The following is a 24,247-nucleotide window of genomic DNA, read 5'->3' as shown; positions in this document are numbered from 1 at the left end:
TAATCCGTTCCGAAGGCACCTTCGTAGGTCGAAAAATGTGTAAGTCGAAAAGCGCCATTGGAAACGCGATTTCCCATAGGAATGCATTGGAAACAATGGAAAAATCCGTAAGTCGAAGCAACCCCATCTAAAAATTCGTAAGTCGAAAAAACCCTATCTAAAACCGCCGTGGTTTCCATTCGGATGTCAAGAAATTTGTAAGCGTGCGGCCATTTGCCCCATTCGTAAGTGGAAAAATTCGGTTGTCAAGTTGTTTGTAAGTCGAGGTACCACTGTACCGGTAAATGTAAAACGTATACATTTGGAAGTCGAATGGAATCCATTCCGGAAGTCCGTTTGATTTCCAAAACTTTCAGAAATCAAAGCACAGTTTCTGATTGGAAGCTCCTGCAGCCAATCGGAAGCCGTGGAAGCCCTGTCGTACGTTCAGCTTCCAAAAATAGTTCACAAACTGGAACAGTCACTTCCGGGTTTGCACCGTTCGGGAGCCAAAACGTTCAAGAACTAAGCTATTCGAAAACCTAGGTACAACTCTATATATATCTATTGCATTTTATTTTCTTCTGCAAATTTTTGGAAGTTCAGCTTTCCTCCACCTTGGTTTCGGCATTTGCTTTTGCGAAATTCCCCCACTGTCTATTCCTCTGATGGAGTTCTGCTGTTTGTCTCTCAACAGGTTGCTGGTTGGTGCCCCTCGAGAAAGAGCTTTCCCCTCACAGCTAGCCAATAGAACTGGAGGGTTGTATAGCTGTGACATCGCAACTCCGAATGCGAAATGCACACGGATAAAATTCGATGAGAAAGGTAAGCTCAGCAATATCTAGACTTCGTTCTGTTCTACACAAGGTTCAAACGCTCATTTAAAAATAAAATAAAATAAGCCATTTTTTGGGGGGGGGTCTTATTTGTTGTTTTAATTTATGCTCTGGGAAGTTATTGACCATGATTTGAGAACAGTGCCATGTTGCCCCTGACTGAGACATGGGCACAGAATCCATATTTTCCTAAATCAGCAAGGGGTATGCTGTTGGGCGACTCTCATTCAATTCTAGGAAGGTTATGTAGAAGAACTTACTGATACTTGTGTCCGTTTTTTAAAAAAGCAAGTTTTCATTAACACTTTTCATAATACAAGAAGATAAATAACACAACAAATGTTGGTGCTGACCTTTAAAGCCCTAAACGGCCTCGGCCCAGTATACCTGAAGGAGTGTCTCCACCCCATTGTTCATAGTTCTGGTCCAGCTCTGAGGGCCTTCTGGCGGTTCCCTCACTGCGAGAAGTGGAGGTTACAGGGAACCAGGCAGAGGGCCTTCTTGGTAGTGGCACCCGTCCTGTGAAACACCCTCCCATCAGATGTCAAGGAAATAAAAAACTGTCTGACTTTTAGAAGACATCTGAAGGCAGCCCTGTTTAGGGAAGTTTTTAATGTCTGATGTTTATTATTATTATTATTATTATTATTAAAGAAACTAAAGAAAAACATACAAAGGGAAAGAAAAAGAAAAACACCCTCTCTCAAAAGGTAGCTCTTAACCTTTGTCTCAACTGGAAGCATTCCTTTTTCTTCCAGTCTCTCACCCTGGGAGGGCTTCCCTTCCTCTCACTGCCATTACGTCTGGATTTTCCCAGACATTACTGGGATTTCAAAGGGAGAATTGACATCCAGGGGAAAGGAGAAAAAAACCAACCTTCGGGTTTCCCCAGGGGTGGGGGAAGCTCAACAATTTTGGGGTCTTTCTTTAAAAAAAAAGCACCAGAGGAGTCACAGCTTCATTATATAGCTCTGCAAATCACTTAATCCTCTCAAAATTGAATATAATATTAATATTCCCAGACCGAAATGCCCTAGTGATGCTCATTTGAAACGTCCTGTGTGAATATTGTAGGCAAACACTGACCTCTAAAGACAGTTTCAGGTACTGAATGAATATATGGTGCAATCGTATGCAATGCATGCCTCCTCGGGAGGAAACCCCACCGAGTCCAACGAGACTTTCCTCCAGGCAAATTGTGTATAGAATTGTAGCCTTACCTGTCAGCGGGGGCATAGTTAAAATAATATGTTGCTAAGTCACTAGAGAAATGTTATTTTTAAAGTTGTTTCTGTTTGTTTTTTAATCACCTTGTGATAATTTTTTTCAGCTGATCTGAGTAAAGAAAGCAAGGAAGACCAATGGATGGGTGTTACTGTCCAGAGTCAAGGGCCTGGGGGGAAAGTAGTGGTAAGTTACCCGAGAAATCACCAGTCGGGAAACATTTTGCTAATGGCATTTCTCACTGCATTTTTATTGATTTTTAATTGAAAAATACTAGGAATCACACTTGCTGTAGGACCCAACAAATAATTTCCTCTATTTCCAGTTTTTGGACCGTGAATGCCATTGGTTACAAGGTCAAGGATAGCTACTATTATATTACTATCAGGCACCATTATGTAGCCAATAAACTTGGAAGCTGCAGAAGCACAAAAATATTTAGTGTGGAACCCACAAAACAGTCCAATGGGGAGTGAGCATGCTGAGTGGCCATGGAATGGCGATTGAATGTTGGGGGGTGGAATTGGAGTGGTTGGAAATCGGAACAACAGCTCTCCACGCTGCAACATTTTATTGCAGGTTTCACTTGCATCCTGTATATACTTCTCTTAATTCTTAGTCACAGCGGTCTTCAGGTACCATTGCAACATTCATATTCTAAGGAAAAGAGAACGCATGCACAGAACTTTTGAAAAGGTTCTTTTGCTAGTGCAGAATTCAGCAGCCAGGTTTGAGCATATCACACCGATCCTGGTCCAACTGCACTGGCTACCAATTAGCTTCTGGGCCCAACTCAAGAGTGCTGGTTTTTACTTATAAAGCCTTAAACGGCTCAGGACCGCAATTCCTCAAGGACCACCTCTTTCCATATGAACCTACCCGGACCCTGAGATCATCTTCTGAGCCCCTCCTTTGTGTGCCTCCTCGAGAGATTCAAAGGGTGGCAAGATGAAAACGGGCCTTCTCTGCAGTGGCTCCCTGTCTGTGGAATGCTCTCCCCAGGGAAGTCCGCCTGGCACCTTCAATATACACCTTTAGGCGCCGGGCAAAAACATTCCTTTTTAACCAGGCCTTTGGTTGATTTGATTGACATCCCTTGCCCTTTTAAAATGTGTTGTTTTTTGAGGGGGGGGCTATTGGGTTGTTGTTTTTATTTTTATTATGTATTTTGTGGTTTTATATCTTGATTTTATCCTGTGACCTCCAGGTATAGGGCGGTATAATAATAATAATAATAATGGCCATCAAACTGATGAATGCTTCACTGATTCCTTCCCATAACTGTCCTAATGAAAAAATATTGTGAGGCAAAATAAAAATGCATACCTCCAGATGATTTAAGAGTCATCTGTACTTTGATATGGTGGCATGTTGGCTGTTCAGCGCAGAAGCATTCAATATCAGTGAACTTGATGTCAGCCATATTCCCAATTTTTTGGGAAGCGGTTTATAATGAGCTAAAAAAGATACTTAGGTACACCTTCAAAAAAAAAAACCAGAAGCTTTCTTATTGGGACTGTTAGACAATGATATTGCAAAAACTGACCAACGATTTTTCATGTATGCCACAGTGGCCGCAAGACTGCTAATTGCCCAAAAATGGAAGTTACAAGAGGTACCCCAGATTATGGAGTGGCAAACGAAGCTACTAGATTTGATGGAAATGGCCAAACTGACCTATAGAATAAGGGACCAGGGTGACGAGAAATTCTATAGAGAATGGAGTAAGTTTGTAGATTATGCAAGGAACAACTATAAAGGAATGAAAACGTTGGCGGTAATGAGTTAAATCCTACACTGGTGACTTTCAAAGACAGTTGAAATACGCGAGAAGATAAAACTAATGTACCTGCTTGGGGGGGGAGTCAGTGCTGGGGACAGCTATGTATCGTTTGGATTAATATGTATTGCATTTGTTGTTAAAAATGAAAAATTAATAAAAAATTAATGGTCAAAAAAATATATGATGTCAGCCATATTCCTCAGCCCTGCCAACCTTCATACGGTCGCCCTGCTGAAGTGCTAGTGGAGAAGGCAGCTCAGCTTTGCTTATTGCCGACGGTGTTCTTAATACCTTGCAGACTTGTGCCCATCGCTATGAGAAAAGGCAGTACGTCAACACGATCCAGGAAACCCGAGATATCATTGGAAAGTGCTATGTGCTGAATCAGGACCTCTCCAGCAGTGAGGAAATGGGAGGCGAGGATTGGAGCTTTTGCGACGGCCGGTTGCGAGGCCACGAGAAGTTTGGCTCCTGCCAGCAAGGCGTAGCTGCCACTTTTACCAGAGATTATCATTATGTCGTGTTCGGGGCACCGGGCGCTTATAACTGGAAAGGTATGGCTTGGATTTTCCTTTAAATATCACTCCTTTGGGGTAGCTTAGTCAGTAGAGCGTGAGGCTCTGAATCTCAGGGTCATAGATTCGAGCCCCACGTTGGGCAAGAAGGGGTTGGACCCCCGTGATCTCTTCCAATGCTACGATTCTATGATTTCTGTTGTCTTACAGCTTGACTGCTGTTTCAGTATCGATAACTTGGTTATTTTGTTCATAGATTCTTGATCTGTATACCACCTCCACCCCACCTACATTGATGCTCTTTCCCCCAAAATCAAGGTACAGGGGTACCTTGGTATTTGAATAGCTTGGCTCCTGAAAAAAATCGGCTCCCAAACGCCGCAAACCCAAAAGTGATATCTGGAAGTTTGCGAACGTTTTTCGGAACCCGAATGCCCGACGCGGCTTCCGATTGAGTGCAGGAAGCTCTTGCAGCCAATCGGAAGCTGCGCCTTGGTTTTCGAACGGTTTCGGGAGTCAATGGACTCCCGGAACGGATTGAGTTTGAGAACCAAGCCGAACCACTGTATCTGCTTTTCATGCTATGTGCTTTTGGTGCTTTCACTAAATTACATGAAGGTGCTTTATACTGAGTCAGACCATTTGTCTATCTAGGCCAGTAGTTTCCACATTTCCCCGCCCCCACATTTCCCCTCCCCCACAAGCATCCATAGATCAGCTGAGAACTGGGCCGGGGGGGGGGTGCTTTATTGCTAGGACTGGGCAATACCTGGTTTTCAACATCGTGATATATCACCAGCTAAACATTGCAATATATGGATATACAGTGGTGCCTCGCTTAACGAACGCCCTGTAAGATGAAATTTTCGCTTAACGAAAGGATTTTTCGAGCGGAGGTTGCCTCGCTAGACGAATTTGTTTTACAAAAAGTTCGTCTAGCGAATCGCGGTTTCCCATAGGAATGCATTGAAATTCAATTAATGTGTTCCTATGGGCAAAAAAATAACAAACAAATTTCAGTGTATTCCTATGGGATTCGCTACTGACTAAGACAAATTTTTCGTTATAAGAATTGACCCGTGGAACAAATTAAATTTGTTTAGCCAGGCACCACTGTATCATGATGTCTGAAATAAGGGTGGAGCTATGTAGTGGCTTGGGCTGGCTTCACGGTTTTTCCCACATCATGACTTTTGCTGGCTCTTGTGATCCGCTCCCGCCTGCAGGAGGCAAGGGAGAGCTGAGCCGGCAGAGTTAACAAGGGCTGCAGGAATCGAGAGGAGCATCAGTTGGCTTAATAATAATAATAATAATAATAATAATAATAATAATAATTTATTTATACCCCGCCTATCCGGCTGGGCTTCCCCAGCCACTCTGGGCAGCTTCCAACTGAATATTAAAAACAGTACAGCATCAAACATTAAAAACTTCCCTAAACAGGGCTGCCTTCAGTTGGTTTTCCTTATGTTGTGTTTTTTGTGATTTTTGCATAACACACACACACACACACATCATGATTTGCCATATATTGCCAGGTCAAAAATTTTAAAACGTATATCACGATATGGACTTCAAACTGATTGTGGATGATATATTGCCCAGCCCCAATGTGATCTCCACCCCCTGTGCGTGTGTGCTCATGTGAAAGCATAGGGTGGCCTAGACTATATATTACTGGGACACGGGTGGTGCTGGGCTTGCCGATAAGAAGGTTGGCGGTTTGAATCCCCGCGACGGGGTGAGCTCCCATTGCTCTGTCCCAGCTCCTGCCAACCTAGCAGTTTGAAAGCACGTCAAAGTGCAAGTAGATAAATAGGTATTGCTGCAGCAGGAAGGTAAACGGCGTTTCCGTGCGCTCTGGTTTCCGTCATGGTGTCCCGTTGCGCCAGAAGCGGTTTAGTCATGCTGGCCGCATGACCCAGATAGCTGTCTGTGGACAAATGCCGGCTCCCTCTGCCTGAAAGCGAGATGCGCGCCGCAACCCCATAGTCGCCTTTAGCTTAACTGCCCAGGGGTCCTTTACCTTTACCTTTTATAGGGCGGCCATACTCACTGCGGGCATGTGGCCTTCAAAGGGTTGACCAAGGGTAAATGTGGCCCTCGGAACAAAAAGTATTAGTTGCCACAGCCTAGATCACTGTTAATTTTTTTGTAGCCAAGTAAAAATGCACACTCGGGGGTTGGGGAAGTGTTTGAAAAATAAAATGACAATAATAGTAGAAAGAAAGAAAGAAAGAAAGCTGAATTTTGTGGCTGATGGATTGGTTTGTGCTTACTTAAGCTAACAAGCTGTGAAATACCACCTTTCTTTTTTAAAAAAACCAAGGTGGTTGTTGTTTTTGGGTGCACTCTGTCATGCCAACAGCTGTGGCATTCTATTCTCCTCTGACCTTTCTCCTTTGCAAAAATAGTAGCAGCGTGTCCCTGTGCCCAGCACGTGAACTATGCTAAACCCCTGACCCTTGGTGCAAGGTGTACTTGAGTTTACCCTTCCAAATTCTGAAAACTGGACCACCCTGATGCGGTGCGGCAAATAAAGAGCCATTGCTTTAGTTGAATTGCAGGCACTTACTGCCGCAGCGCTTGGTTTGAAGAGTGCTCTTCTACGGCCCGGAGGAAGAAACAAACACGTTTGTTTAGTTGAGAGTGTATTGTATACCTGTCAAAACCGAAGTGCTTGCTTTCTAAAGAGCGCAAAAGTGTGTTTTCATAATTAGGGGACAGCTCTTTACCTAAGCTGCAGCAGGGACTTAACATAATGGACATTTTTAGGGGAAAAAAGTTTATAACAAATATCCACGCTGAAGAGTCTTGTTGGTGCAAAATGCCAACTCTCATTTGCAGGGTCCCCCCTGTTACTGCAGCCTGTCCCAATTTGTCCACATGTTGTTGCAATACAATTCCCATCATCCATGTCTGTTGGTCATGCCGGTAGGGGGCCAAAAGACTTACAGCCCCAAACAGCTGGAGGGCGCCACTTTGGGAAAAGCTGTGTTCTTCTTTAAAAAAAATCTCCCCTTGACCCCAGTGTTCCACATCACTTGCCTTCTGTTTTAGCTTAGATAATTCCTGATTTTAAATGACTGCCTGTGGACTTTGGATTCAGAATGTGACTTCCTACGTAACTTTGCTTTTCATTGTCAACACAAATCACTTAGTTTTTTTGTATCAAAGAGGTCCAGAACCCTCAGGGTTGTGGAAGTAAAACTGCCCTTGCCGAAGGTGGAGGATGGCTGAGGGAACATAAGGTGCTGAGGACCTCCCTCTTGGAGGATTATTTGGCACACTGGAGGCTCGAAAACTCCTTTGCCATTGTTGTGCCATTGCCAGTTCTGTACTGTTTGTACACTGGGGCACTGTGTGTGTGTCAAAAGAGCACCCCAAACTCCCTTGTTCCCTTGACAGCCACCACATGGTCCAAAGAAATACCTTGCCTAGAGTTGGTGATCTCAGTTCCATCCCATTAGAATTTAAGGTGGTGGAGTTGAGAGAGTAATGCAAGAGAAAAGTTATGTCTTCTCTTTCTCTTCTTACTTGGCCAATTTTCCTTGGTTAGGACCGTGATACCTCAAGGACCACCTCTCTCTGAACCCACCTGGCCCCTGAGATCCTCTTCTGAGGCCCTTCTTTGTGTGCCTCCTCCCCCAAAGGTCTGGAGGGTGGCAACACAAGAATGGGCCTTTTCCACAGTGGCTCCCCACTCGTGGAACGCTCTCCCTAGTGAGGTTCGGCTGGCGCCTTCATTATCCACCTTTAAGGCAAAAACATTCCTCTGTAAACAAAACTTTGTAACAAGTGTTGGGGGAGGATTATTGTAATGTTTTTATTTTTATTATGTACTAGCTGGCCCGGCCATGCATTGCTGTGGCTCATCCCTGTGATTGGCCCCAGCCTGTTCCCACCCCCTCCTCCCAGCACCCCCCCCCACCCAGGAGAGCCCCCACCTCTACTCGGCCTAGTCTGCAAAGCCGAGTGAGGTGTTGTGGAGAGGGAAGATTTTCTACCTGCAGTACCAATGTAGCCGCCACTAGAGGCCACTGTTGTGTAACCCCTCCTGTGCTCCCAGCATCCCCGGCTGTCTGAGTTTTGTGTTCGGAAACAGTGGGTTTTACCTGCTTTCCCTGCCATAGGTGTGACAGGTATGCAAACCCTCGAATATTCGCATGTGACGTTGTGTCCAAATTTCAACGCAATCGGTCAAGCGGTTGCAGAGAAAGGTCATAAAACACAAACATGGACCTTCTACACACACACACACACACACACACACACATATATATATAGTGTTTGCATATTGTGAGTTTATGTTGTGAACCACCCTGAGACCTGCAGTTATAGGGCGGTATACAAACTTTAATAATAATAATAATAATAATAATAATAATAATAATAATAATAATAATAATAGCATTGCATATTTGCTGCATCCTGCAACTTCAACCCAAGTCTAGAATGGGGCCCATTACACAGTATTGCATCAGTGTTCCTTCCTCCCTTTCCCACAAGGATTATACCATAGTTGCTTTGTCTTCTGTTTTCGTTAAAGCTTATTTTATTCCCCACTTCCTTTGTCATTCATCCCACTTTTTTGTTTTTTGCCATTTCATATTTTTTCCCCTAGGAGTGGTGCATGCAGAGCAAAGGAATCAGTCATATTTTGAAATGGGTATCTATGACGATGGGCCTTACGAAGTTGGCGGGGAGAACCAGCTCGATGAGAGCCTAGTTCCTGTTCCATCTAACAGTTACTTAGGTAGGACGAAGCTCTTCAGAGATCTCGAGAGGAAATTTCACTACCCAAATGTGGAGCGATAAAGTGAAACGCTGTTGGATTGTAATTCAGTTATGGGCCCTCCCCACCCGCTTGCGTTTAAGCCAAGAGCTTGTTGTGCGTGCCCTCCTTCGCCATTTCCACGACTGCTTTGAAGTGTAAAATGGCACTCTTGGTTGAGGTACCTCTAAGAGCTGCTAATGTAATGAGACCTTTCAGATTACCAATGAGGACTTGCAGATTTTTACATTGTGATTATAACCTCTCTGTCTCTTTCTGTCTCTCTCTCTCTTTCGCACTCACAGTAGGTACTGTATGTGCATCAGTAGCCCTAAGTCATGTGACCTCAAAATGTGTAGCACAGGGAAGTTTTATGAAATCCTTCGTTACTCAACAAGATTGGGATGGCTAAGAAATGACGTTCATGGCATATCTGCAGCGGATAGGGATCCAGAATTTGTCAGCTAACGTCTGAGGCCTCTTTGCAACGCTTTAATGGCTAACCCCCAGAGATGGGTGTGTCCTATGGCAAATTGCAGAGATTGCATTTTGTTCGCCCTCGCTTTCTGAGTGCCAGTTGACGCAATCTGTGCGGCGTTTTGCAACGAACGGTGAAAACATTTCCTTCTTAACGCAAACGGTGAAGAACGGCAAACAACTCACCGGCGTTTGCGCACGTCTCCTCCAAGAAGGGATAGGGGCCTTTAAGGATCGAATAGCGACCTGTCTGTAAAAGCACACTTTGGGATGAGATTTTGCGGGGAACATTGGAGGCCAAGGATGATAGTTTGCCATTAAAACTGATGAAGGGGATGGAAGGAAAAGTCCTATTTGTGTGTAAGCGGAGTTAATACAGTGTTCTTATTTTCTTTAAAAGCTGTGAGGCGGGATCCAAATTTACTTTACAATCCAGGACCTTTTTAACCTTCGCAGCAATCTGATCAGCGGGGGGGTTACCACGAATCTGACTCCCATTTGCCATGAGTGAAAATCTGTAGATGTTAATGGGTGTTGAAGGGTCGGAGCACTAACACCCAACCTCTTGCATGGCAACAAGTCACATGCCCTGTAGTTTCAGGCAAGGCCCTAAAGGATGTAACCTGCCTATATTTCCATTGGTAAAACTTCTGCTCTCCTTCAGGTTTCCCCCCCCTAAGGCTCCATGTTGTTATGCTCTCTGTTTAACCTGTCCGTCTTTCTTTCTTTCTTTCCTTCCTTCATCTTCTTTCTCCACCCACATTTGCAGGTCTCCTTTTCCTGACAAGTGTGTCTTTTGGTAGCCCCGATCAGTTTGTGTACAAAACAATGCCTCCCAACGTCAGGGTAGGCAAGGCCACCGAGCTGATGATGAATAGCTATCTAGGTTTGTGACCTCTGAAAAGTGGTTGTCCATGTCGCTTCCTTCGTTACATTCCAGACTTCCGACGTCATTATTTGTTTTCCATTTCAAGTTGATGCGTGTTGTGGAAAATGATCAAATGAGATGAGGGGGACTTCTGACAGTTTGGGGCGGAAAAGAATCCTCGGGAATCGAGCTTTCGGGGTGCTGGCTTGGCTAGGGGCCTGCAGGTCAAGGATGGAAAACCTGTGGACCTCGATGACTGCTCCACCAGAACATGGATAAAAGGGAGCCAATAAGACGAAGTTGGCCGCACCAAAGAGGGAGTGCTCAAATGGTTTACTGTACCTGTGTGAGCCTTATAGAGCTGAATGTAAAAGTTCAGCATTAGTACCTGGGGGAATCGCGCCATAAGCATGATACATTTTTCATGAGGTCCTACCATTCCTTTAACATCACGGGCATGCTCTGTTAAAGCGAACACTTGAATAGATTTTTTATTTATTACAAAGTCTGAAGCAAGCACAATGAAATCGCCGATCCATCTGCGAACGTGGCTCTCTGAAATCGGCACTGTATACAGTGGTACCTCGGTTTTCGAACGACTCGGAAGCCAAACATTTTGATTTTCGAACACCGAAACCCCGGAAGTAAATGCTTCTGTTTTCAAATGCACCTCGGAATTTGAACGGCTTCTGCTGCGTCCCCCCCCCCCGCCCCCAATTTTCTCCACTGTCTTTGCAGACCGCCTTTTGTGCCTCGGTTGTTGAACATTTCGGAAGTCGATTACGTTCAACAACCGAGGTACCACTGTATGTGTTGCTTTGAGTCTGATTCAGTGTCTGTTGGGAGAGCACAGGTTTAACCTTTTAATGTACATGTGTAGACCCTGTTAGGCGGGTTTTCATGTGCTTCCAGTCACCCCTTTAACATAGCATCAATCGCAGAGGCTTTGCCCTACAATAGCCCCACACCTTCAACGGTTTGTCTGTTTTGTGTTGTGCGGTAGGTTTTTCTCTGGACTCTGGGAAAGGCATCACTTCGCAGAACGAGCTCACTTTCGTGTCTGGAGCTCCGAGAGCAAACCACAGTGGAGCGGTTGTCCTTTTGAAAAAAGACACTGTCATTCAACGGGCATTGTCTCCCGAGCACACATTTGAAGGCGAGGGGCTGGCCTCCTCTTTTGGCTATGACGTGGCCGTTGTAGACCTCAACAGTGACGGGTAAGCCTGCCCTCTGTCTCCTCTTTCTCTCTCTCTCTCTCTCTCTCTCTCTCTCTCTCTCTCTCTCTCTCTCTCTCTCTCTCTCTCTCTCTCTTGCAAAGTGGGAGAAATGAGGCTGTTCCTCATTAGGTTACGGCAAACTCAGAAAAGCATAAATGCACCATTGCTTTTAAGAAAAGCAACCTGCCCATTTTCATAAAACACAACTGGCGGACCATTGAATGTTTTCACACTTCCTGCTCCCCTGACCCTCCATTTTAAGTGGTTTGAGTAAGAAAGCTTACTCACTTTTAAAAATTCAGCAAAATGGATACTTTAAAGAAGTATCTCAGGGAATATAGAGCAGGGAAGGTGAACCTGAGGACCTCCAGTTGTTGCTGGATTTCAACTCATCAGCCCCAGTGAACAGGGCCGATGATGATGATGATGATGATGATGATAATAATTTATACCCTGCCCATCTGGCTGGGTTTCCTCAGCCACTCTGGGCGGCTCCCAACAGAATATTAAAAATACGATAAAACATTAAAAACTTCCCTAAACATTTTTGCCTTCAGGTGTCTTCTAAAAGTCAGCTAGTTGTTTATTTCCTTGACATCTGATGGAAGGGCGTTCCACAGGGCGGGTGCCACTACCGAGAAAGCCCTCTGCTTGGTTCTCTGTAGCTTCACTTCTCGCAGTGAGGGAACCTCCAGAAGGCCCTCGGCGCTGGACCTCAGCGTCTGGGCTGAATGATGGGGGTGGAGATGCTCATTTAGGGATGATCCAGCAACATTTGGAGAGCCACAGGTTCCTTATCCATGACCTAAACAAGCCATAAGTGTAAGTCAAGAGACAATGGATAAAACAATCACCATTAGCTGTACTGCTGGATAAGTGTTTAATGGTTATTGTATTGTTTAAACCAAGCATGGCCAAACTTGGCCCTCCAGCTGTTTTGGGACTACAATTCCCATCATCCTGACCACCGGTCCTGTTAGCTAGGGATGATGGGAGTTGTAGTCCCAAAACAGCTGGAGGGCCACTTGGCCATGCCTGGTTTAAACCAACCAACAAACCAACCAACCATAATCCCTTCTACTGTGGTCCAGAGGATTAAACAGAACTTAGATTTGGGAAATTCTGATCACGAACTTTGACTTGAGTCACTCTTATGAGCGGTACAGTCTTGTGCATGTTTACTCAGAAGTAAGTCCCATTGAGTTAAAAGAGGCTTACTCCCAGGTGAGTGATTATAGGAATGCAGCCCAAGTTCCGTACATGTAAAAACTGGACGAGCGGTGACCAACTTGGCAAGATTGCCGTGAATTCAGTGAGAATAAAACACTGTACAAAATACAGCAAGGTATTGTAGAAATGGCGGGGGGGGGGGGAATCTAGCCGTTTATCATTGAACTTCTTAAAACTGAATTCAAGAGAACTCTCTGAGCAGCTGTTTTATTTGGAAGCCTTGTGTTGAGTTCTGCACTCTGCTGAACATGTTGCCATTCTGAGGTCACTTTTATCACCTGCTTCTCACAGTTGCCTTAAACACAATGAACTTCTTGTTTTCTCAGTTGGCAAGATATTGTTGTTGGAGCGCCACAGTACTTTGACAGGGAAGGAGAAATTGGCGGTGCTGTGTACATTTACATTAATCAGCAAGGCAAGTGGGAAGGGGTCAAACCAGTTCGGCTCACAGGACCAGCAGACTCCATGTTTGGAATCGCAGTCGAAAATATTGGTGACATTAACCAAGATGGCTTCGAAGGTAAGCGGGAAAACGATTGGCCTGCCCTTTGATGGTGATGAATTTCATTTCTATACCACGTTATATTTTTAAGAACAATATTTCAAGGCGGTTTACAACTTACATCAAAGCATCATATAAAACAATCCAGAATATTATTATTATTATTATTATTATTATTATTATTATTATTATTATTATTTATTAAATTTGTATACCGCCCTTCACCTGAAGATTTCAGGGTGGATCGCAAGATAAAAAAACACAAAATGAGGACACAAAAGACATAATAAAGCAAAAAACAAACCAATAAGCTGCTCTCTGGAGAATTTCAAATAAAAAAACGTACATTCAAAGCAACTTGATGAACAGGAAACTAAATATTTCAAGATGAAATATTGCAAAGGAGGTTCGACTACAAAAGCACATTTAACAAAGCAAAATTGACAACAACAAAAACCACACGAACATTTCAAAGGAAAACACTACTAAAGGAAGTCAAATATAATGCGCATATTTAAAGTAGCATAAATAGCAAGAGGATATTCTCCTAAGCATATAACATATCTACTGCTGTTGCTGCCAATCCTGGCTATGGTGGTTCATGGTGGGCAGCAGCTGTGGGAGATCAGGTTCCATGACCTGGGTCTGCACTAAGAGACAGCCACGTTGGTCTGTGGCCTCAGCTTTCGGAGCTGGAGTCAGCCAGGGCTCTGGAAAAAGGCCTGCAAGGTCTTCCAGGTTTCTCAGCCAAGGTGGTCCTTGGCCTCTTCAGCAGCCTTATAAGCCCTGAAATGAGAATGTGATGGATTGGTTTGGATTCACAATTGCTGAATTTATCCATATGCTAATTTCCTCTGACCTCAACGCTGTTGAGGCCCCTCCCCAACGATGTCCAGAGAGATCCAGCTAAAGGGCAACCTAGGCATGTTTGGCAGGGCTTCCTCTTCAAAGCTCCCTCCAACACGTGGAGAACATTTTGAGAGAGGCAGGAGGTTGCAACATTGGGGGCATGTGAGTGTGCATAGCTCTGCTTTCCCTCCACGTCATGTTAAAATACTTCAGGATAGAGCACTTGATTCCAACAAAATGTGTGCTTATTTTTTGTTTATGGATTGTTTAATGTATTTGTACCCCTGGATTGATTGGGACACGGGTGGCACTGTGGTCTAAACCACAGAGCCTAGGGCTTGCCGATCAGAAGGTCGGTGGTTCGAATCCCCGCGACAGGGTGAGCTCCCGTTGCTTGGTCCCTGCTCCTGCCCACCTAGCAGTTCGAAAGCACGTCAAAGTGCAAGTAGATAAATAGGTACCACTCCAGTGGGAAGGTAAATGGCGTTTCCGTGCACTGCTCTGGTTCGCCAGAAGCGGTTTAGTCATGCTGGCCACATGACCCTGAAGCTGTACGCCGGCTCCCTCGGCCAATAAAGCGAGATGAGCATCGCAACCCCAGAGTCGTCCGCGACTGGACCTAATGGTCAGGTGTCCCTTTACCTTTACCCCACTTTAATCTCGAGATCTCTGAGTGTTTCATTCTTACAAAATTTGCCCTTGGAAACCTTTTGTTTCCATTTTGTGCGTGTGAAATTTGTAGCAGCAGAGAATGCGGTGGGACATCTATACATCTCCAGCCCTCCACACACTGCTACTGCTTCTTGGCAGGGATAGAAACTGAGATAGATACCGCACTATTCCATGTATAAAACTAGGGTTTTTTTTTTTTACTTTAAAATTATGTGAAAAACTGTGGGTTGTCTTATACACGGTTAGTGAATGGTGGGGATTTCTTAAATTGGAGTCCCTAAAAAAATAGAGGGCGTCTTATACATGGAAGCGTGTTATGCACAGAAAAATACGGTATTCTAATTGCCAAATGACATCTTAAACCTAGGTTACAGCCACTACAATGGAATGTCTGAGCACCATTCCCGCCCCGCCCCCCCAATGAAGTTGTTGCTATCGTTGTTGTCATCGTTCATTCCATCTCTATACCGCTTTATATTTTAAAGAACAAATCTCTAAGCGACATTTTGCTTTCCCCAGTCGCCAGCCTGGCATCCAGAGATCTCCACATGGTCATCATTGGACCTGCACCAGCCACAGAATGCTGATTCTCTGGCCTGGACCAACTCCATGGGCCGGGCCTTATTTGAGCAATCCATGTAGCTTTGAAAACTTGCATGTTCATTTTGACTGTTTTGTTGTCCTGCTCCTTTTTAATATAACAGATATTGCTGTAGGAGCTCCATATGACGACTCTGGCAAGGTGTATATTTATCATGGCTCCAAGAATGGGATAAACACAAAACCAGCACAGGTACTAATGAGTGATGTCCGCTTCTCCTTCCAATATTCATTTTGCTTGTTTCCTAAGCTTCTCCCAAGCAGCTGCCCGTGTATAGCTCTCTGCCACCGGCTTCTCTCTCTCCTTTGACTTTGCATGCCACTCTCTTCTCTGCTTAATATATTTTCATGTAAGACCCCATCTGCAATATACATTTTAGCAGTATCATACCACTTTAAACAGTCGTGCTTTTCACCAATGCATCCTGGGAACTCAATAAGGGCATTGAGTCTTGTTAAGGTACCCTGTGTCCCCTAATAGAGCTTCAATTCTGGAGTTTCCTGGAAAGAGGGGTTGTTAAACCACTCTGGAAATTGTAGCTCTCTGAGTGGAACAGTTCCGTTCTATGTTTCCTCAAGCTATTCCTCTTAAAAGACGCTGCTTGCTAAGTCTTTTGCCTTCTATAGAAAATAAGTTAAAATACTTTTTCCTGTTGTTGCAGAATTCAGCTCTTCCTTCGGATTTGTATTATTATTATTTGTAAAAAAAATTGCATGTGTGGAGCATGGCCTGCCTCCTAATAAATGCAGATGTGATATTCACTGTTTTAGATTCTGGATGGTGGGGCAAACGGAGTCTCGTCCTTTGGTTATTCTATCACCGGAAACATGGACCTTGACAAAAACTCATATCCGGATATTGCTGTTGGGTCTCTTTCAGATTCTGTAGCTGTTTACAGGTGTGTAGCACCTTCTTGATTTTAACCTTGATTTAACTCTGGGGTCCTTAATGTGGCACCTGTCACACCCTGGTTGTTCTCAGACACCTCCTTTGTCACCCTTAAAAAATAACTGAGAGTTTGTGGCATTGTTTGTTTGGGAGGTTTCCTGCTTTCTTCCTTCTTCTTTTTAATTTGTTATGGGGTGTGCACAGGTTTTTTGTTTATTTGGAGAGGCGGGGGAGTGTGAGCACCACCAGTTTTCTTCTTTGAAGTGGGCATTTTGTGGTGCCCTAACAGTATCTTGGGACGCGGGTGGCGCTGTGGGTTAAACCACTGAGCCTAGGGCTTGCCGATCAGAAGGTTGGCGGTTCAAATCCCTGCGATGGGGTGAGCTCCCGTTGCTCAGTCCCAGCTCCTGCCCACCTAGCAGTTCGAAAGCACGTCAAAGTCCAGGCCTAAGTTGCCACTGTTGCAGGAATAATTGTGCATAAAAGCAGAGATAGACAGACAGACAGACAGACAGACAGACAGACAGACTAGGACTGAGGAAGAGAAGTCAGTTTTATTCCAAATGCAGTCACCCAGCCTTTGTTTATCAGATGTGCAACATATTTTGATGAAATATTTTACTCTAGTCTAAACCCTCTTGTGCTTTCTAACACACTGCAAAGAACTAGGCCACTCTGTCAGAGCCTCTCTATCCTACAGTGTGAAAATGGAAGGCCCAATGGGGCTTTCCCTGTTTATTAGCCTAAGAATTCCTTCCTCGAGTGCCATTCATTGAAATAACAAGTTTTTTCCCCAACCTCCTCTTCCCTCCCGACATACAAGATCGCGGCCTGTGGTGAACGTTAAGAAAACTATTAAGATAGATCCCGGCAGAATAGACCTAAAGAAAAAGAACTGTGAAGTCCCCAGTGGGATTTGGTAAGCCGTTGAACTCTTAATATTTGTTTCAATGCTTTGGCAAACGTTTGTGTGCTTCATATGCACGAGAATTTCCACTACCAGGTATATGGTGCACTGCATGGGAGGTTACTATGCCAGCCTGCTGTTACCTGTCAGGTTGGGTTGTTGACGTTACTCCTGTTGTGTTGGGTGTTAAGAGCTACAACAACGCCACTTCTTCCCATGTTGCCTTGGTAATGTTGGAAGCAAGGGACCATTGTTCCGACCCATCCCTCTCACTTATTGAGGCAGCAGGGCCTCATGGGTCTCTTCCTCCTCTCTGTCTTTACCAAGAACTACTCTCCTAGCCTGAAGGCCACAGTTCTTAAAGACCCGGCCTGAAGAGGGACATTTCTTTGCCTTTCTGTGGCCGCCCACCAGGCACACTTCTTTCCTGTGCCATTGGGCAAGCGTGGTAGTGCGGAAGGCACCCAATTCTTCTGGCCAGCCATGCTTAGGGGACTGTGAGGGTCCTGGCTCAGCTCTGCAGGGTCCAACCCTCAAGTTCTGTGAGCTCTGAGCCGCCAGCCTCTGATTCTATGGGCTCTGAACCACCAGCATGGCAGCCCTGGTCTCAGCTAGCTTCTCCCCCTTGGAGCCCAAGGCTGGAGCCCTACAAACCGTTTATGGTGGAGACCACACTGCCAGGTTTTTGAAGACCCTTGGCCAAGGTGTCCTTAGTGCGCCTGCTCCACGAGTCACCATTTTTGCTACAGTCACCATTGCCCATTCATTTGCCTTTTCTCTTTGGGACCAGTCCCTACCGTTGCCCAGAAGAACACCAAGCAAGCACTTCTTCTCATTGGTCTTGTCCCTGATCACCAGGGTTGGGTGATAACTGGTTTTCAGCATTGTGGTATATTAGAAGCTATATACTGCAATACGCTGATACATCACGATGTCTGGAATGTATCATGGCTGCTTCTTCCTCCCCACCTTACGGGAAGAAGAAACAGCTGAGATACATCACCCAGCCCTACTGAGCAAGCTGGAGGGGCACCAGGGCTTTGTTAAACTGCTCAGCGACTGGAGCCTGCCCTTACCTGACCCTCACTCCGCCCCTCAGCCTGCAGCCGATTGGCTAGCTGGGGAAGGGGCGGAGCGACGGTCCAGCAAGCAAGGTGGGGTGTCACCCAAGCTCAGGAATTCCAGGCCAGGTTGCAAACCCCGCCCATCGCTTAGATGGATGGGTGGTAATTGCCAGCTCAAATTCTCTGAAACCGGTATTGTGATCTGAACGCCATACCGGTTTCAGACAATTTATCGATATATTGTCCAGCTCTACTGATCACTTGCTTAGAGCATATGGGGTAGTGGCAGCGAAGAGGCAGAGGAACAGCAAGGGTTTCAAGGGGCTGACAATGGCAGTCTCTTTCCCTTTCCCTTCTTGGGACAATGCAAATACCAGGCCTCAAGACAACAGAAGATGTGTTTATGGCACCAAGTACCTGACTATAGAGGGTGGGCACTGAATCTTGAGATTCCAGCAGCTTTTGGTGAAATGTCTCCAGTGCTGAACTCTTTGAAGTTTATTTCTGTGCTCTTGAATTCTTCCAGCGTGAACATTGAAGCGTGCTTTGAGTATACAGCTAGTTCCAGTGACTTCAACCCCAAACTAAGTAAGTTGGTATAACGATACTTGCATATCATTAAGTGTAGCTCCCACAACAATTTGTCCCATTTGCAAATGTGTCCATGGACCCCAATTTTTTTTACGATCCCCTGTTCTGCATTGTTTTAACTGCCTGAAGTCAGATGCTTGTGTCCTTACAAAGCCAGCTCAGTGGTGCATCCTGCAATGTGATCAGGTCTTAAAACTTGTTGCCTTCCAGGGGCAAGGCAGGGGGGAAATGGGCTAGTGTACAACATCTGTAAGAGAGTATACCAGCCTTTCCCAACCTGATGCCCCCCCCCAGGTGTTACGGACTACAAATCCCATCAGTCCCCTAAGGCAGGGATGGTGGGATTTGTAGTCCAGCAATATGTAGAGTGCTCTAGGTTAGGAAGGCTGAACTGCATTGATTTCTATTACCATTTAAAAAAAGAGCAGTGAATTAAACATGGTACGACTTGTCTTCCCTTACTATTTCTGAGGGTTCTTTTTCTTTCCACTCCAACCTTCCCCCCCCCCCAGTTCTGAACTATACAATTGAAGTAGAAAATGAGAGGAGGCGATTGGGCTGGCTGTCCAGAGTGCAGTTTTCTGATCGAGTCTCTTCTAGAGGGCAGACTCTTGAGCGACTCTCAGATCAGTTGAGTGGGAGTGTGACTCTCCAAGGACAGAAGAAAGAAGAGTGTGTGACAAAAAAACTCATATTGCAGGTACGAGAAGCACAGAGGCTTCTGTTTTTAATGCTGCCCCATTCAGGTCTAGTTTCGCCAACAATATGCTTTCAGGTGAACTTGAAGTGGCCTCCGGCTTGTGGGTCACGTATGAGATCCATTGTGATGCCGTGATTGGAAAGCTGGCTTAGGAAAACCTGTGGCCAAGTTCCCACACAGCCAGGAAGCCCATTGGGCGAGCTTTGGCAAGTCTGTCTCCATCAGCCTTAGCCTACCTCGCAGGGTTGTTGTGAACATACAGGAGAACAACATGTATGCCAGCTATTGCGAGCTCCGTGATTTTGCATGTTCTAATCATTGCACAGAATAGCAATTTCATGTTTGCTTCTTTAGTCCAGGCACAAGCAGTTTACATAGAAATATCAAAACATTATGCATGTATGTAAGCACCCTAGGAACAAATTCCTTGCTTGCGTCCTTTGGTGTTACAAGCAAGGAATTTGCGTGCAATTTCATTTGACTTTTTTAAATGAAAAAATACTCCACTAAAGGCCTCCATTCCTCTATAAAAAGTTTGCCGTTTTGAATGCATAGACTGTTGCTTTCAAAAGCCTTCATTGGAACCTCCTCTTCTTTCCATTTCTGTGCATATAATATTCTAGCCGCTGCTATCACATACATAAAAGGTTTGGCAATGCGAGTAGTTACTTTTAGGTTACATATTTGTGGGATGGCCCTAGCCGGTTGAACTAATGTCCCAAAACCGAGTTGTTATCACAGTGATGGCATTGTGCAGGCTGGGGCCTTTGTACAAGCTGAACGCAGAGTAAGTTTGAAGCCAGGATATTTGCTGCCAAACCCGGCAGGGGGTTATTCCGTGTGCTAATAATTCAAATGTATATATCTCTTAGGAAAATATCAAAGATAAACTGCGTCCAATTCCTATAACAGTTGGCGTCGCAATAAACGGCTCCGAGTCCAGCTCTCAGTCAAGGAGGAGGCAAGGACGGTCGCTCCCAGAACTTCTCCCCATTCTAAATTCCAATGAACCAAGTACAGTTAATGCGGAAGTAAGTTTTTCCCTCCTTTCCCTTTCTAATCTCGAGATCTGTTCCAGCCTGATTAGTTCATTTTGCACGTCTCAGAAACACATAGAAAGAAGGAAAGGTTTGCCTGAGTAACAATTCAGAAATCTGCATTTGTAATGCCTGCATGCTTGTTGATGTGTGCTGTCTGTTAATCCAAAATTAACCGGGGGCACGGGGAAAAATACGGTAACTTGAGCAAAAGTAGTGTGGATCTCACAAAACGGGAAACCTAAATTATCAAAGGACAAGGAAAAGAGAAGCAGAGATCACTTTCTGTACAGCTCTGGCAAACAGTGAAGCCAGCACTATAGCATGGCAAGATAGAGAGAGTCAGCATGATTATTCTCAGCAGTGGTGATATTTGTTGTTGTTTAGTCGTTTAGTCATGTCCGACTCTTCGTGACCCCATGGACCATAGCACGCCAGGCACTCCTGTCTTGCACTGCCTCCCACAGTTTGGTCAAACTCATGTTGGTAGCTTCGAGAACACTGTCCAACCATCTCGTCCTCTGTCGTCCCCTTCTCCTAGTGCCCTCCATCTTTCCCAACATCAGGGTCTTTCCCAAGGATTCTTCTCTTCTCATGAGGTGGCCAAAGTATTGGAGCCTCAGCTTCACGATCTGTCCTTCCAGTGAGCACTCAGGACTGATTTCCTTCAGAATGGATAGGTTTGATCTTCTTGCAGTCCATAAGGCAGGCAAATCTAGCTGGCTGCTTAGTGACATGCCGCCAGGTTCCCTATGTGGATTCCTGACTAGCTATGATGAAGCAGGGGAAAAGGAAGAAATCATAATTGGGGTTATGAGCTGGTAGACAGATATACCGTATTGGCCCGAATATAAGCCACACCCGAATATAAGCCACACGTTTAAAATTGGAGGGGGGGGGGGAGAGAAAAAATACCAAAAAGTAAGCCACTCCATTCCTAGCTGTATACTGGGTGTGGGTGGGGGGAGCCATGCTGCGTTGCCAGCGCCTTTCCCCTCCCTTGCTCTCTCCCTTCCCGGCCTTGGGGGAGAGAATGGAGGACTTTGCTATGCTCTTGGCTCCATACTGTAACGTCACGAATATAAGCCACACTTTTCATGGTTGGAATTTGGGATAAAAGTGAGGCTTATATTCAGGCCTATACGGTATATACGCACAAGACCAATAACAGGTACATTGTCAGGCTTTTCAAACTCCTCGAAAGCCAGTTCTGCACCTCATAAATATTTGGGTGTAGAAATTTGGCACAGCACTATTTGGGTTGATTGAATTTAGGTCTCGTGCAAAAAAAAAAAAAAAAGACCAAAAAAGTGGCATAGGATTACTATACCTCCTCTGTTTCCTATGTGGCTGTTATTCTTTAAATTCGATGCTAAATCTAAACTTGCGTTCATTGTAGGTGCAGTTCCTGAAAGAAGGTTGTGGAGAAGACAATATTTGCCACAGCAACCTGAAGCTTCATTACAGATTCTGCACCAAAGAAGGAAATGAAGACAGATTTTCCTATTTACCAATGTAAGTCTTCAAGGAATGGGGTACCAGTTTTGAAAATAAAGCTGCTTGTGCTCCTTGGAGGCTTTTCTTCCCGCCAGTCCCTAAAACCTGACTCGTTCTGTGTCCTTAGTAAGAACAACATTCCAGTGCTTGTCCTCAAAGACCAAAAAGACATTGCCCTTGAAATCACAGTGACAAACAGTCCGTCGGACCCGAGAGATCCTGAGAGAGATGGCGAAGATGCCCACGAAGCCAGACTCGTAGCTACCTTTCCAGATAGCTTGACCTACTCTGCTTTTAGGGAGCTGAAAGTAAGTACTGTTTCCGTTTTAAAAAAGCATTTCAGGAAAACACATTGTAACCTTTATCATGGGAAATCACATTGGTGAAAGACGGGACTCCACAGTCATCTCGGGTCACCGCGTTATAATGCACGTAAAACACTTTTTCTTTGCTAATGTAGCCGAGTCCCAAGTGATGCGGATGTTCAAAGAACCTATTTCATTTAACTCTTCGCATTGAAATATTGATCTCTTTTAACTTAGGAGAAACCATTGAGCTGTGGGGCTAATTCAAACGGCTCTCAAGTAGACTGCGAACTTGGAAATCCTTTCAAGAGAAATTCTTCCGTAAGTGGTGTTTTCTTATGGAGCCAATGCCTGGGGTACAGTGGGACCTCGGCTTTCGAATGTAATCCGTTATGGAAGACTGTTCGACTTCTGAAATGTTTGAAAACTGAGCATTAATGGGTGGTCAGCAAATTAAGTTGAGAAAATTGAAAAACACGCAGTGGAAGCCGTTGGACTTCCGAGGCACGTTCGAAAATGGAAGCATTTACTTCCGGGCTTTTGGTGTTCAGGTTCCGAAACATTCGTCAACAGAGACGTTGGAGAACCGAGGTTCCACTGTATTTTAAAACCAGTGTTTACTCAACATCTGATAACTCTGAAATGTGCTCCTTTTCTTCCAAGCTAAAATCACTCCCCCCAAAAAGCTACCTTATTTTTCCGTGTATAAGGTGCCCCCATGTATAAGACGACCCCTATTTTTTAAAAAACCTAAATTTAGAAATTACCTATCCTAGTACATAAAGCAAAAATTGATATGTCTCTAATCTGTATCAATCACTCTGCATTTATTCCATTTCTTAGGTTACATTCTACGTGATTTTAAGTACATCTAAAGTTAATGTCGATACCAAGGACTTGGACATTAATCTGAAATTGGAAACGTAAGATTTTTTTTTTAAAGTATTGGTTGCTTTTTCTAACGCTTGTAAATATTCTGAAATGGTTGTGACTTGGTTGTGAATGCAGCATAATTATGACATGGAAATGGTTAGTGGTTTTAAAAACAAAGCAGAAAAAAAACAAGTGTCCTTTTGTTTCCTTTTTGTTGCAGAACAAGCAATCAAGTTAATTTGGATCCAATTACCGCTAGTGCTAAAGTAGTTATTGAACTGCTTTTGACACTCACAGGGTAAGTGTCTTATATTTAGCATAACAAATCAATGCTAGAGACAATCCTTTTATGGTGGTCATTAAAATGTGGCGTTTCTTTTAACAATAGGGTGGCTAAGCCTGCCCAGGTGTACTTTGGAGGCAATGTCATCGGGGAAAGTGCTATGAAATCTGAGGAGGACATCGGCAGCTTAATAGAATATGAATTCAGAGTAAGTTGATATATATATGAAGGAATAGTTCTAGCACCTTCATTATACATCTTTAGGCGCCAAGCAAAAACGTTGCTCTTCAACCAGGCCTTTGACTGGTTGACCTCTGATGTCTTTTTAAATGGAGGGGGGGATTGGTTTGCTGTTGTTCTTACTTTTACAATGTATTTTGTGTTTTTTATATTGTAATGTTATCAGGGCCGGATTTAGGTTTTGTTATAAGAATTTTAAGGTCTTAGATATATAATAAATGTTAATAAATGTACCAAGCAAACACGTACATAAATATATAAACCACATGTCTGAAACCCCACAGAAAAAGTCCTGAAACCATTTTGTCCCTCCCAAATTAACCTCAAATATTTCT

At 44.5% G+C, this 24,247-nt stretch overlaps 1 protein-coding gene across 2 annotated transcripts in view; it reads left to right on the top strand.

The window, feature by feature from the left end:
* The window catches only part of ITGA6 (integrin subunit alpha 6), a 59,622-nt gene that overhangs the window by 20,322 nt on the left and 15,053 nt on the right, over positions 1–24,247 (top strand). Inside the window, exons 2-20 of one of the 2 annotated variants that reach the window (XM_060281114.1) lie at positions 677–804; positions 2,146–2,225; positions 4,121–4,376; positions 8,962–9,093; positions 10,358–10,474; positions 11,460–11,673; positions 13,230–13,423; positions 15,631–15,719; positions 16,298–16,425; positions 17,239–17,334; positions 18,913–18,974; positions 19,490–19,677; positions 20,550–20,708; positions 22,114–22,229; positions 22,339–22,519; positions 22,754–22,837; positions 23,360–23,439; positions 23,610–23,687; positions 23,778–23,880. In XM_060281114.1, the coding sequence (XP_060137097.1) occupies positions 677–804; positions 2,146–2,225; positions 4,121–4,376; positions 8,962–9,093; positions 10,358–10,474; positions 11,460–11,673; positions 13,230–13,423; positions 15,631–15,719; positions 16,298–16,425; positions 17,239–17,334; positions 18,913–18,974; positions 19,490–19,677; positions 20,550–20,708; positions 22,114–22,229; positions 22,339–22,519; positions 22,754–22,837; positions 23,360–23,439; positions 23,610–23,687; positions 23,778–23,880 (2,485 nt within the window). The remainder of the gene's footprint in view (positions 1–676; positions 805–2,145; positions 2,226–4,120; positions 4,377–8,961; positions 9,094–10,357; positions 10,475–11,459; positions 11,674–13,229; positions 13,424–15,630; positions 15,720–16,297; positions 16,426–17,238; positions 17,335–18,912; positions 18,975–19,489; positions 19,678–20,549; positions 20,709–22,113; positions 22,230–22,338; positions 22,520–22,753; positions 22,838–23,359; positions 23,440–23,609; positions 23,688–23,777; positions 23,881–24,247) is intronic. The other variant, XM_035135254.2, reaches the window with a different exon arrangement.

Source organism: Zootoca vivipara, chromosome 1 (genome assembly GCF_963506605.1).
Source record: "Zootoca vivipara chromosome 1, rZooViv1.1, whole genome shotgun sequence".
Taxonomy (NCBI): Eukaryota; Metazoa; Chordata; class Lepidosauria; order Squamata; family Lacertidae; genus Zootoca; species Zootoca vivipara.
The sequence above is the reverse complement of the archived record's forward strand: the minus strand, read 5'-3'. Positions and strand labels throughout refer to the sequence as shown.